This window comes from Podarcis cretensis (genome assembly GCF_951804945.1).
Source record: "Podarcis cretensis genome assembly, chromosome: 3".
NCBI classification, from domain to species: domain Eukaryota; kingdom Metazoa; phylum Chordata; class Lepidosauria; order Squamata; family Lacertidae; genus Podarcis; species Podarcis cretensis.
In genome coordinates, this window is record NC_137172.1 from 88,419,287 (window position 1) to 88,433,851 (window position 14,565).

General features: G+C 40.5%; 1 protein-coding gene across 5 annotated transcripts in view; it reads right to left on the reverse strand.

The window, feature by feature from the left end:
• Positions 1-2,020: 2,020 nt before the first annotated feature.
• The window catches only part of ADGRB3 (adhesion G protein-coupled receptor B3), a 458,204-nt gene continuing 445,659 nt past the window's right edge, over positions 2,021-14,565 (reverse strand). For 4 of the 5 annotated variants that reach the window (XM_079970372.1, XM_079970373.1, XM_079970371.1 and 1 more), the window contains 3 exons: positions 13,117-13,152; positions 5,408-5,512; positions 2,021-2,845 (listed from right to left, as the gene is read on the reverse strand). In XM_079970372.1, coding sequence (XP_079826498.1) covers positions 2,654-2,845; positions 5,408-5,512; positions 13,117-13,152 — 333 coding nt within the window. In that variant the 3' untranslated portion in view covers positions 2,021-2,653. Of the gene's footprint in view, positions 3,690-5,407; positions 5,513-13,116; positions 13,153-14,565 lie in introns of all 5 variants that reach the window. The other variant, XM_079970375.1, reaches the window with a different exon arrangement.

Here is a 14,565-nt window from a genome sequence, read left to right on the forward strand (position 1 = left end):
TGACATGCTTTCAAACTGCTAGGTTGGCAGGAGCAGGGACCAAGCAACGGGAGCTCACCCCATTGCAGGGATTCGAACCGCCAACCTTTTGATCGGCTAGTCCTAGGCTCTGTGGTTTAACCCACAGCACCACCCGCGTCCCTCACATACTACTGCTCATAAAACACAGTACTTTTCCATTCCCCGCTTCCAAGCCTGACTTATCCTGCATTGCTCCATGTGAAAAACAGCAGCAGCAAACACGCTTGTGTCCCTGAGGACAGTACATTTTCTGGTTTAACACTAAGCCAGCCAAATAAATAATTGAGAGCTCTGTAATCTGACATGCTTTTAGAAAGCCCTGCAAGTGCTGATTGTATTATGAGTGCATTATTATTATATTTCAAGAGGAAAAGCCAGCATATTAAATGATTAGCAAAGAGGTTAGCGAGCTACTTCATCGGCAATCCATGGCTTGAGGGCTGGACCTGTCCAGCATTGACAATGATGGCATTAGGAGACGGCCCACAGTGCTACACGGTTGCAGTCCTGTGAACTGATGCTGCTGTGGCAGCAATCGCCAGGTGCAGGGCAGCAATGGAAAGGGGCGTCACCCAGCTGGGAGCAGGGTGGGATAATTCACCTCCATGGCATTTTGGTAACTGGGGAGAACCCTAAATTTTGAACTTTGTGTTGGCTACATCCATATACTTCTATGCACAAACCGTTTGGAGTGACTGTGTATCATGGGATTGTAACTGGAATTTGGCCTGCACATTATTTGGAAGAGTGGCATCTCAGTGCATGAGTTGCTCCACTGAAAAGCAATGCGTGCAACATGACAGGGAAGCTTAGGTGGTCTATCTTAGCCTCCATCCCAGGCAATCACCGGATGTTGCAATATTTGAGAGGTGAATGAATATAAACCAGGCCTATCTGGTACCTTTGCCGGACCAATTTATGCACCGTACGGTTTCTATGCTGATGATTGTGCTTCAGCCATAGGAACTACTCTGTCTGAGTCACCAGCTATGGCAATTGGAGTGCCAGTTTCTGCTGTTGTTCAGAGTTCCTAAACGATGCCCCCTCCCCCCAAGTTACGGTTGACCAGTGCTATTTTTCTTGAAAATGAGGTGCCGGAACTTACTATAAACACCTCCCTCATTCTCTTAGAATGGCAATGGCGAGGTGCTGGGACCCATCTGAGAGGTTCCGGAACTGAATTCCGGCTGAAAGAAAACCCTGGTGTCGACTTACATTTGGCTTCTGGCAACAGTTGTAATCAAACAATACTAATCTTTTAGTCATGAGAGAAAGCCAAGCAGCCTACTTACAATACTTAAAGAGGTGGGTATTTCTCAGTCCAATTAAGCTACAAAAGCATGGAGAACATCTTGCAGAATGGCAGGTGTTGTAAGCTATGTAATTGGGCAGACAAAATTACATTTCCCATGTATCAGCATGTTTTATTGTACCATGCAGACCAGTTTACTAATATATTTATTCAGTATTGGCTTCTTTACATACTATTCATTGATACAAAATACTGGGTTAAAAAAATCTTAGTTCTTATTGAGGTTAAAAGATGATTTGCTGTCGTCTTAGGCACTGAATCTTTTATGGAATATATTATTTATTTTTTCTTGCAGAGAGTTATGCTATGTACCTCAGTACTGAAGGAGGTAATAAATCTTGATAATAAGAGTAATAGTAAGAAATTACTATTGAACAGTATTTGTCTAAAAAGTTGTCTTTCTGCAGCTAAATAAAAAAGCTTAAGACCTGCATATAGTAGAACTAATTTGGCAATGCTCTTACAAGGCCAATTTACATTGTGTGTTGCCTCCGTAGAGTAGAAAAATAGAACAGCCACGCAAACCTATTATTACATTTGAGAAATCATTAGTCTCAAAGGAGTAATAACAGTATGCTATTAAAATTCTGAATACATTTTCAGCTTCTGTTTTGTTTAAGAAAACTTTATAAATATTCAAATTTCCGATAAACAAATCCAAAATAAAATGCACTGAAAATACTGATATGTAGACAAAAGTTTATTTACACCATACAACATTTTAAATATTTTATACACAGCTGCAGCAGGAAAAGCTACTCTGAGCTTTCCAGAGAAAACTGCAGTAATAAAGATGTGAAATATATTATTCATATAAAAGTGAGATTATTACTTTATTGCATTTAAAGCAATGAAGAATGTAGCTCAACAGACATTCATTTAATGACGACAAAACTTTGCTTTTTTATATTATAAAGTAAAAAGTGTAGTAATGGCCAAACAGACTGTTATAAACTTTAAAAACTGCATAAATATATACATTGTGCTTCATGGTGAAGTTTTTTTAAAACTAAACCAGATGAAGCTGTTACAACATGAACCGTTGCTTGAGGTTTATCTATAAAGATTTACCTTACAAATCCATTCCACGGGTACTTACAAGACACGATGGTAAGAATTGTACACCTGGGCTCTCCACTAGTTTTGCTAGTGGGAATATATCGTACGAAAAGAAACCACTGACATTTGGCACATGAAGGTGCTGACACGCCTCAGCCACAATGTTCAGATTGGCGTGTCAGGCTTCCCAAGTCTCTTGAGTGTCAGTGCAAACAAAATTGTTCTATATCTCGCTTTCGCTTCAGTTTGTTTTCTCTTTCGTTAAACCTCCGTTTGAAAATCACCTTCTTGTACATCTAGAGGCAAGTTCAGACACTTCTCCCATTCTGATGGTCTTAGTTCTAAAGCATCTTTTGCCTCTGTATCTAATACATTTATTGTGGTATAATGTGGGTAGTCACTTGTGTTTTTGAAAGTGTCCCAGGGAGCCTTGCTGGCTGCTGTTGGATTTTCCTGCGGGAATGAAGGGAATGAGGTGGGGTGCGGGAGAGAGAGAGAGAGAGAGAGAGAGAGAGAGAAACAACTTTTAAAAACTTCTTCTTTGCCGATTTGATCTTTCAAGAGATCACATGTAAAAGCAGACATCAAGAGAGATAAAATGGCTTTGAAGGGTGTCAGACTGGCCAAAATTCAGCCAGTTTTCTCATCCTTTTTTACGCGCAATCAGCACACTGAAAGGCTTGCCAGCAAATCTGCCAACAAACTCCCAGTAGCAGGGTTGGAACTGAGTGAAGCAAAGGTTTGCTGACCATCTCTGACAGCTATATATTTACTTGCAATTTCCTTGAAAGGTGAGCAGGAATTAACTTGACAAGGAGCACTTCCCACCAAATTGGATTAGCTGCCCGTTTTACAGCCTCCTTGGAAACTGACTGTGTGTTTGGGTTAGTGGTGGGCCCTGTAACGCAAGACATTGAAAGCTCTCCTCTCAATTGCAAAGTGGGATTTAAAGGCTCGTCATAGCCACTGTAAGTGTCCCTCAAATACAGCATGTGACAACTTGAGGCTAAGTGTAATCCAAACTCCCAGATGAGAAACATCTCTATCCAGTGCTGGCTTTTGACTTTTTAAGGCCCTCAGCAGCCTTTCCTTGCCTCAGCCCCATCACAGTATCTAAGATTAATCAAGGATACTTGTTCATTGTAGCTGCATGCCAAGAATATATGATGAGGGTAAATATAGGGAACCATTATTGGTGGTTGCCCAACAGTTAGATGATTCTTTTCCTCGGAGACTCATCAAAGCTTAGTTCCTGCCGGATGTGTAGTCTATGTCACTTTTCATTGCCTTGGCTGATCTGATATAGGAGCAAAGGGATTAAGCTGATATTTAATATTTAAAGATTTTTTTTAGGACTGAAACGAGCTAGTTTCCATAAATTCTCTTCAAAATTGGCAGCAAAGTGGGAAATCTTTTAACAACTAGTCATCTGATCCCAAATAATAATAATAATAATAATATAATATCTACTCAATTCCGTACATGGCCTTAAAATTCTAAGTAGATATATCACCATTCCTTCTCTGGGAGCAAGAAGAGAGCTTGCAAAAATAATGAAAGCCAGATAAAATTCTGATAGTGGCACGAAATATGTGAGCTTCTCATTATAAAGAAGCTCTCATATCAGAGAAGCAAACAAACAATGGGCCTTACTAATCCTGAATATTTTTCTTCTAACACGACGTCCTTTTCAAGTTTACACAGAAGCTAATAAAGCACTTGCTAGTAAACCCTGAAATATAGCCTGTTTTTATATATTGAACCTTTATTTTTAACACTACCATAAAGGCACATCACCACAGCTGGTCTTAAATTAACAGCCTAGAGATATGATGTTGGAAGGCTTTGGCGTACTTCAGGTTCAATTTAATGTTTTTGTTATAACTCCAAATTGTAATTCTAAACCATTTTATGAGGGAATAATATATACAATTATTAAAAAATGGTCTTCTGTGAATGCTGATGGTGAATATTCAATACATATTCATTATTAAGGCAATTATTTTACATCAAATAACATATAATACGAATATTTGATTGCATTGATTTTTTTATGCATTTGGGAGTTGATGTTACTATGTTACTTAGGCTGCAGCCCTTTAAAGCTATTTGTGCATTTAATCATCTGAGAAGTGCAAGTCCCTGAAAAGTATGAAAAGGAGTAATGGGAAAGGGAACGCTTTGAGGTTTTGCTTACTCCATGCAGAGAACTGCATGGCTGTCTCCCAAGCAAGTTCTCAATTTCTGTCACAATGAAACATGACAGAAGTGAAAGAACTGGATATTATTTATGTATCACACATTTGACCCAAGAAACTCAGGGCACCATACATGAAGTTGATCTCACCCACATAAAAGCTGAGTAAGTGCTTTAAGCTTGTCCAAGACTCTCCAGTAAAATTTGCAGCTGAGCAGGGGATTTGAACTCTTGTTTTCCACACCCTCATGGCCCTAGCCCAGGAATGGGGAACCTTTTCCAGCTCAAGGGCTTCATTTCATTTCTGAGGGTGGTGTGCCAGTTGTGGATGGAGCCATAGACAAAAATGGATAGAATAATGGATGTAATTCTTACCTTTGTACAGTAAGCTACACTTTTGCCATATGAAAGTCAGAGGGCTTCTCCCACCCCCAGACATACACATACACATACACATTCTTCATCCAGGAAGCCAGAGGTTCATGGACACAGTTCAAGGACACAGTCAAGCTTAGCAAAAGTACTCAAGTAGTAGTGGAAGGGTACCAATGGGGAGCATGGCTTGGAGTATGGGGTGGTCTGCCTGAAGAGCCACACCTGGCCCCTGAGCCTGAAGTTCCCCACCCCTGTTCTAGCTGCTAGAGAGCTTTCTACTTATTAGGCAATTCTCACTGAAAGAGAATAATAAGATCTCATTTTGAGATGATCCTACCTTAAATTCACAACTTTCTTAATAATTCTTAAATGGCAAGAGATTAAAAGTACATAAGAGGATAGCAAAATGAATAAAATAAAATAAAATAAAATAGTGTACTTACCATACTGCCTGATTTTGGTACATCTCGAAATCTGTCTAGTGTCTGAAATTTCTGATTTAATTCCTGAAACAATTCCATGTGCCTCTTCCTCGTATGCATGACCTTCTGCGAAATAGAATATAATTGCTTAATACTTTATAATGAATCATGGCACAGTTTTAAAAGAACCATTATTTCATCCAACTTAATAAAGCAAATTGAATTTGGCTGGGCTGGGCTGTCTCTTTCCTATAGACACAATGAACTCAAAATTAATTGCACCGTCTCCTATTTGATCTTTGTAATATACTTCCCAGATACAGAGCGTTGCCTTTTCTCCTTCCCTTTACTGAGTTGCCCAAACCACTACCCAATTCCTTTGTGCTACCACATATGTGCTATGAATATAGCAGCTATCACTAAGAACAGGCTACATTGCTTGCTAATTAAAGCCAGTTTTTTGGGATTTTTTAAAAAGTAAGGGCTCACCCACACTTACCTTTGCTGTATGCTTTCTACATATAGGTTCAGGCTTTCCTAGTCCATGTCTGAACAGTTCATTTTTTTGTCCTGGTGCTTTCCCCAGGAAAACCCGTTTTACTGCTGAATTGGAGCAAACAGCAATCCACAGAAACAGAAAATCCACTGATTGCTGTTTGTTGTGTTTCAGCAGTAAAACACGAGTTTCCCCAGGGAAAGTGCTGGGATACACACACCTTCTTGGACATGGGGCTAGAAAGTCCAGACCTTTGCCTAGAAATGCAACACAAAAGAAAGTGTGGCTGAGCCTTAAGTGTTGAAGATGTCAACACAACCCCAGGGGAGACTCGTTTTTTAATAGGTTGATCATTAAAGGTCCCAAAGTCTCATAGATGAGGGATTGGCAGCCTCGGGCTTGGAAGCTAAATGTGCCCCTCTAGTCCACTCATATCCTAGGCTGCATCTCTGTTATTCTTAGGGTACACACATTAAGAAAAATGGGACATAATCATGTCCAGGGCCCATGGATTTCACTGGATCTACTCTACTCAAAGCATGGCAAAGTCTGGATCTAAGTCTTGCTCCAGTATAAATTAGTTTAGGATCGAGGTTATCAGAAGAAATCTGACATTAGATTTCTGATGCCTCAGGCAATGGCAACATGATTCACAATGTGGGCATGAGAACATAGCAAGCAATTATAAACCAATTAACCTCTAAAGAATTGTGGGGTTCTGCAGGATTCAGTGAGATCCTTCTTGCAAAACATAATTCTCTTAAGAGATAGTAGACCTAGATTTATGAAGGAAGTCTCACATAAGTGATTTCCTGGGTTTCCAATGTATTAATCTTACTGTTAGTAATGCCAGGTAGCAAACTTGGACCTACACACATAACTGGTTCCACTTCCAAAGATAACAGGATTGCGGAACAGTGGCTACAATCTTAAATTCACTTATTAGGAAGTAGCGCTCTCCCCTGAATTCTTGAGTCTTTCTGTGAGTAAATGTGGATAAGATTGTGCTGTAAAAGAAATTCCGTTTTGTTCGCATTTTAATAAGAACTGCCTAATTCGCACTTCTCAAACCAAAATGTGAAATGAAAGACAAAGCCAACTATCTTTCGAAATGTTCACTTCTCCAAATTTTGTATTGTGGTTTTTTCAACCAGCAGGTACAAAAATGGACATAGTGGGGGAAAGTGTGCACAATAATGCATACGTTTTAGAACACAGCATACAAAAATACACTATATTAGGGGGAACTACTTGCAAAAATGTGAATATTAGCCACAACAGCATAAATAAAAGTGTTTATTATGAAAAATCCACACTAAAATGCTGGTTCATTTTCATGAGGATTTTTCTTTTAATTAAAAATTGCACATTGTTGTGGAAATGTAGAGAACTGAAATTAATACTGGGAAAACTAGAAGCTGAGAGAAAACAAAATTAACAGATTCATCTACTCCTAAGTCCTACTCATGCATGATTTGCATATAGCACATGGATTCAAGCCTGAGTGGGACTGGGCTTCTTGCCTCATCACTGCATGAGCTCTGACAAGAAAGCACTGAGCATAGCAATCTGCAGAGACCTCTCTGGAGAGACAGTGTGGAATGGGCTGGGGGGAATGCAAAGAGAAAGAACTTCCCTTTTGGAAACTTACTTATGTAGAACACAAGCTTGATTTTGAGAGATTCCCACCTCCCACATTGGCCCTCCATTGTGCCCCATCCCACATTGTTCAGGAGGGGAGCTTGAACTACAGGAGAGGCTTCTCAAGGGTGGGAGGTATGAGAAATTTCCTTTATGCAAGCTTCCTGAACATCTTAGGATCCAGCCAATATATATGTGTGTGCTTCTCCATACTGAAGGGGCACCTGTGGTACTCCTGCCTCAACAACAAGAGGAGCCCTTGCAATCACTTTGTCAGACAATTTAAAAATATGTAACAGGATGACAGATAAAGGAGAACAGAATGTTTTAGACGTGCAAGGCATCATCTGTATTTATCAGATGCTGAAATCTGCTCTCTTCAGTGATAGGAAGGATGTCTTCAAATCAGTTGCCATAGAGAAAAATTCTCGAAGAAAGAGAACCAAGCTGAATATCTGACTTTCTAAATGGCATAGTTATGACTCACAGTATTTGCTCAGTATGGTGATTATATAATTTCTCCTTATATACTTAAAAAAAAGTTTTAATTGCCTTTAAGGTAGGTTGATTTAGTTGTTAATGCGTCATAGCTTCCTACTCGCTATAAAGATTCATTAAGTGGATGCCTGGAAAAATATCTTTTGGGCGGTGGGGCAGGGGATGACGACACATAGCCAAAATCTGCAGAATAATCAGGACCTGTGAGTCCAAACTTGAAATGCTGCAGACAGAACCTGCATCTTTTCTCCATTTCATGTGCAAATGGCAGTTATTGGAGGAAAACAATTGAGCCCACAGACCTGCCTTCCAATGTTGCATGTGCACAGATTCTGTGTAGAAGAGCCCATCTATGTGTGGGGATGAAGAGGTGAGGCAAGCAGGCTTAATTTCATTCTCCCCTCCTCACCTCAGTTGTAAAGCCCAGAGATGGGGAATGGCTAGCTGAAGGGCCAAATACAACCCTCTGTGCCTATCTATAGCCAGTCCCTTGGGCACTCCCTAGGTCCCAGCCCTGCTCTGCACCCTCTTTGAGTGTTTTTGCAGGAAGGGAGTCTGAAAAACTGAGGCAAATAGGGTTGATGATAGATCTAGGCCTAGCAGACAAAATAGAAACTGACAAATCACTGTTTCTGGATGGCATCTACCTGAGAGTTCTTTAAGAGCTCTAATATGATCTTCTAACAAGGATGTGTAACTTGTTCCTCAGATCAGCTTCCATGCCTGAGGACTGGAGCTGTGCCAAGGTAACACCAATTTTTAGAAAGGGAACCAGGACGGAACCTGAAAGTTACAGGCTGGTTAGCTTAACGTCTGCCCCTGAAAAACTGGTGGAAAGTGACAAGAAGATGCTTTTGCACTTATGCTTACTTGGGTGTGAGAAGGTGCAAGCCTCTTAATTTTACATGAGTGGAAAGTCGCCTACTGTTACAAAAGGTAGGAATCAGTTGCCTTGCCTACTTTTCCTTCTGGTCCGAACCTATACTGGCATGTGGCCCCGGTAAGGTTGCTCATGAGATAATAAGGCCCTCAGGCTGCAAAGGGTTCCCCACCCCTGACATGGGGTTACATTTTCAAGAAGTACAGAGTAGAATTGCATTGAGTGTTCTTCTCCTCCCCACTTCCTTGACCTGAGCCTGTTTTTCGTTATGTAATAGCAAGCGCAGTTTCATCCTGGTTCACACTTTTGTATCTGCCTTCTCCGCCGCCGTTCTTTCCCTTGCACTCTGAATCAGCAGTGTGGGAAGTAGGGACGGGCTAATCTGTCAAGTTTGGTTTCTCTGTTTTTCATTCCCCCCCCCCCCCAAGTTTTAAGTTCTATTCTCCACATCACTTTATGATTCTTTAAAAAACCCTCGCGACAATTCTCCAGCATTCTAGTGCAATGTTCTCCTAATAATACAGATGCGGACGCAGTTTTGTCTAATGTACATGTTTTTGCAAAGCCTATATTCCCTAATATTTATGCTCCCCCAGTATAATGTATTTTACATTTTCATTCACGAATATATGCATTTTAATGCACATTTTACCCTAAAATATGCATTTTTGTACCCCTTATGTAGCTGCAGAAGGGTGAATTTCAAAGGATGGCCATCTGTCTTGGATGTTGTAGTTGAGATTCACGCATTGCAGGTGGCTGGACTTAGATGACCCTTAGAGTCATTTCCAGCTATGTGATTTTATGGTCAGGTTTCAGTTCGCATGCTGGTTTGGAAACTGCAAACTGGATTCACTTTCAATTGCAAACTGAATCAGATTTCTCCCCCACCCCATGGAAGTTAATGTTCTAAGGTGATGACATTCTGAAGGGGGCATAATTTTTTCCCTCTAAAGAACTCCTAGGGCACAGCATTCTTCCACATGTGCCACTTTCCCCTTCACTACACCACTGTGTCAGGAGAAGCTGCACCTGCAGAATGTCTACCTTCTTCAGAGCACTTACAGAGTTAGAATCTCTGGCATTTTAAAAATCTGACCACCCCAAAGCTAAGTTAGTGTGGCTGATGATTGAAGGGGGGTGGGTGGGAAGACAGCAATAAGCAAATCAAAGTGTGTGGGTAAATGATCCTTATATGCATTTCTGCTTTTATTAGATCTCCCACTTGCAGAGACAACAGAGTTTCCTGGCCATTTTTCCACACACACACAGTGGGGCTAAGATAGCAGCAACCTGAGCAGCTTTATAATAGTTTGCCCTACAGCAAGTATGCAGCCTGGATTTTGAGGCAGCTGGAGAGCTTTTGTCAGTTGCCAGGGAGAACCTTTAACTGTTGAATTCAGATTCCTGAACCAGTGACTCATTGATCTTACTGCTGCTAGGCATTCACTAGCCAAAGGAAAAAATATATATGGAAAAAAGATAGTTGTCTTTGGTTCCTTTATAGATGTTCAGTGGCTGTTTAAGTGGCACCTAATGCTATAAGGGCACAAGCGCTGAGTGACATGAATCATGGCCAGGCAGGGTTTCTAATGGTTAGATATTTCAAGCTCAGCAATACATTACAGACACATTCTTAAAACTAATCATATATATTATTATTAATCACATGTGACATTATGTTGTTAATATCAATTTTTTTTGGGGGGGGGAGGGGAGGTCTGCTTGTAATATGTCTGTCTGCTTGTAATATGAAAGTTTTAGCTGCAATCCTAACCATAGCTACTCTTAAGAAGATCCCAGTGAATTCAGCAGAGCTTACTCCCTGGTAAGTGGGGTAGGATTGGAGCCTCACTCTGCAAGTGAAAAAAATCATTCTGCAATCAAAATCTTGTACCGCAGTTATTGGTGTGGGTTGAGATTACTGTCTGTTCTTCATAGGCATACTATGATGCTCCTTTGAATTAACAACAGCTTCCTAATTATGCTACCTGGGAAATGCTGAAGCTCATCGGTAGAGCACCTGCCTTGCATACAGAAAGGTACCAGGTTCAATCCCTGGAATCTCCAGGTAGGGATGGGAGAGACTTCCTATCTGAAACTTTAGAGAGCTGCTGCCTGTCCGTGTAGACAGTACTGAATTAGATGGACTAGTGCCATGGTTTGAATACCTTTCCTCTACCTTCTGGACCACTTGAAAATTGCTGGTGGTCTTGGTGGACCACTGAATGATTTTTCTTCCCACTGTAGCAACTGCAGTGCACCGTGCTACAAATGCTGTATGGTTTCTAATTGTATATATTGCTTCCATTATTATCACATTGTATTTTATTGTATTACAGTTTGCATTCTGTAGAACTTACATTGTGTTTTATTGCATTACAGTTTCAGTAAGGAAGCAATAACAATACAATTAAAATTTAATATGACTGTTTAATAAGGATAATGCTGCAGACCACCTGAATGAAGCTTGCAGATCAGATGCAGTCCATGGGCCACAGGCTGGGAACCCCTGGACTAGTTGAGCTGACTCAGTATAAGGGAGCGCTCTGTGTCCCTATGACAATGTAGGCTTTTTAGATTAGAGGTATTTTTTTTATAAGGAACCGTTCAGGAAACATTAGGCTTTTCTTTTAATAGCATTTTTATCAGGTATGTGCTAATGGTAAATCAGATTCTTCTCTCAAATGCAAGAAGGCTGTTCACAGCATATCTTGTGCTTTATACTGCTCTGCGCCCATTCACATTAATATGGATTATTTTTCAAATTACAGTTACTACATGCTTCTCAGGCGATGATAAAGTGGTCCTAAGTGTATATTGGCTATGCAAACATGGTGAAGCTTCAGCTTCACAAGAGGAACACATAATTAATTATATCAGATAGTTAACTTGCGTGAACAGGAAGCTTATGCATAAAGCAAGATTCCACAAATCATTAATATTCCACTGAATAGACGAGGGACATTCTGCTCTGAGTATACAGAGGCACCGCTCAATTCTAAACACATTTCTTGAAAGCATCTTCCACTGAAATGGGTGGCACTCATATTCATGTAGTGGGGTTATGATCAGAGTGTTAGGTACTAATCCTATACATTTCATTAATGACTTTGAACTCTTCCCCCCCCCCCCGCCCGACCCTCTGGATAACAATTGTGTTTAGGATTAAATAATCTTAATCAGTGGAGATTTTATACAGCACCCATATCTCCATCGACTGAATAATCAAGCCCAGGCTTTCCAAAAACAATCAGCTTTAATATTTAGATATCCAATTTATAATAACCTAAATGGACCTGAAACTCCAAAATCAAGTGCTTAGAAGATCTAGAACAGTAGATGATAAGTGACAGTGTCTCAGAACACAGAAAGCTGGAGCTGCAGGTCATGGCATCTTCAGTTAAAAGCTCTCATAGCAAGGCTGTGACCACAGAGATCTGGTCTGATTTGGTAGACAGCAGCTTCATATAAGTATGTTTCATTTCTCTCCATGCCTTATTACCTAATTCAGTTGCAGGCCTGATTCCCACTCACTATGTACAATTGCCTCCCTGCATGTTCACAGCATACCCCCAGAGTTTCAGAGGCCATAAAGACCTGGGAATATTGTCATGTGTACAGCACAGAGTTACAGATTTCTCTGGAAGTACCTATACAGGCTTCAGTCCAGATTGTTAAATATGGAATGGGTGATGCTATCTGGCCATTGGTCTGGCTGACAACAGCCTAGCTCAGCATGCAAGAGAGCTTGATGACCTTTTTTTCCCTTAACTGTTCTGGCTGGTTGCCCTGACTGCTAGCTAGAGTTTCTTTTATCCAGCTCAATCTCAAAATTCAGCAATGAGGCTCTTGCTGTGCAAAACGTTTAAATAGATCAACATATGTAAATAAGCTCTAGTCCTCTTCTCTCACAGGGAAAGCCATAATCCTCAAGAAGGGAGGGAGTCACAGAATATTGTATAGATATTTAAAAAAGGGGGGAAATTCCATTCATCCAAGTTCAAATGGACTGTGAAAGTAGAGCTTTGGAAATGCTTTAAAAAGTGAAGATTTATGATACATTAAAAGGGACAACTCTAGCATAGCTTTCAAAAAAACAAAGTTTAGCAAAAGCTGTCTCTATAAAAGGTGTCAAAATATTTATTAAGATAAACACTTCACATTCACATTGCTTTAAATCAAATACAGCCGAAATAATGCAAGAAAACTTACTTCAAAGTCGAGGTCAGAATAGCGTGATTTTCTTCTCTATTAAGGATTGAGTGAGGGAAACAAAACAAAAAAACACAAGTGCATATTAATTTGAAGTTTTTACATTAAGAAACGGCACACATTTCTTAACTGAATATTAACATGACAACAGAGATTCACCTTATGAAATATTTTTCAGTTTCATCTTCAAACAGATTTCACTAGCTCATCATGTGAACTTGCAGTTTTTGTTTTAAATCACCATCCTTCTGTACAACTACTGCTGCAAAGTTTGCAATAGTAACTAGTTACCTACAGAAGTGAAAACCGAGGTCCTCCTTAAACTGGGTTTTGTAAATGATAAAAAAAAAAACTTGCTGGTTGTGGTTTTTTTTTTAAAAAAGGTAAGAATATTTGAGGATGCCACTAGCTATCTGCTATGAGCTTAATGATCTTCTTGTGTGCCAAAGCGTTGTGAAACTGCCACTTCACCTGAGATCATTGAGCCACACATGACAACATTCATTTGGATCAAATAAGGCCACAACTTTATTGATTACAGAAGTAAGAGGATTTGACCTAGGTATTGGGTATATCCTATATCAGCCAGCCCACTTGCTGGATGTTTTATGGCAGTCGATGCAGGGATGAGGAGGACCTATGACAAACATCAAGTATGTGTCTACTTGGGGAGTACTATGGCTGTAGCCCCCTCCTGGGCATCTGGACAGAAGCACCTCCTCCTGGATCCCTTTAATGGGATACTCTGTTTACTCGCAGCAGAAGGCAGAGGCTAACAACCTCTCCTCTGAACATGAGTAAGGCTTTACCCAATGTCTAACCCATCAAAGTTGTGGCAACTGCTATGAGGAAGGCAAAACCTTCAGATGAGGGCAATTAGTCCTCCCTGGCCCCAAATACGGCAACCGAGATTATCCATAGTGAGGTCAAGTACCAAGCAACTACTCCTGGAATGGGGAGGCACATTCCTCTGTGTGGGTGGGTGGGGTTTTGAGTAGAGCCTGGCAGAAAAATGATGTGTTCTGGTAGACAACGGTGGGCCCAAAACAATCCAGATTTAAATGTGTCAGGCAGTAGAAGGGCAGGGAACCATCTGCTTCCACATGCGCATACACACACACACACACACACACACACACACACTCTACAATTCATTTATGTTAGTTACAGGACGCTAATCCCATCTTACACTAGATAACATGCCATGTAGGTTATATGTTGCTACCCTGCAACAGAGGGAAATGGAGGTGGGTGGTGGTCTAAGGAAGAACAACCAGCATCTGCCACCAAAGGCAATTGCCCCCCTTTGCCCAATGGTAGTCTGGCTCTATATCACTGTAACTAAAAGACATATACTCTCTAAAGGGCCATTTAAGTGTGGTGATAACTCTTTGCTTTAGTTTATACCAAAGGGGGGGGGGGGACGACGAATAAAATGTTGCTTTTTGA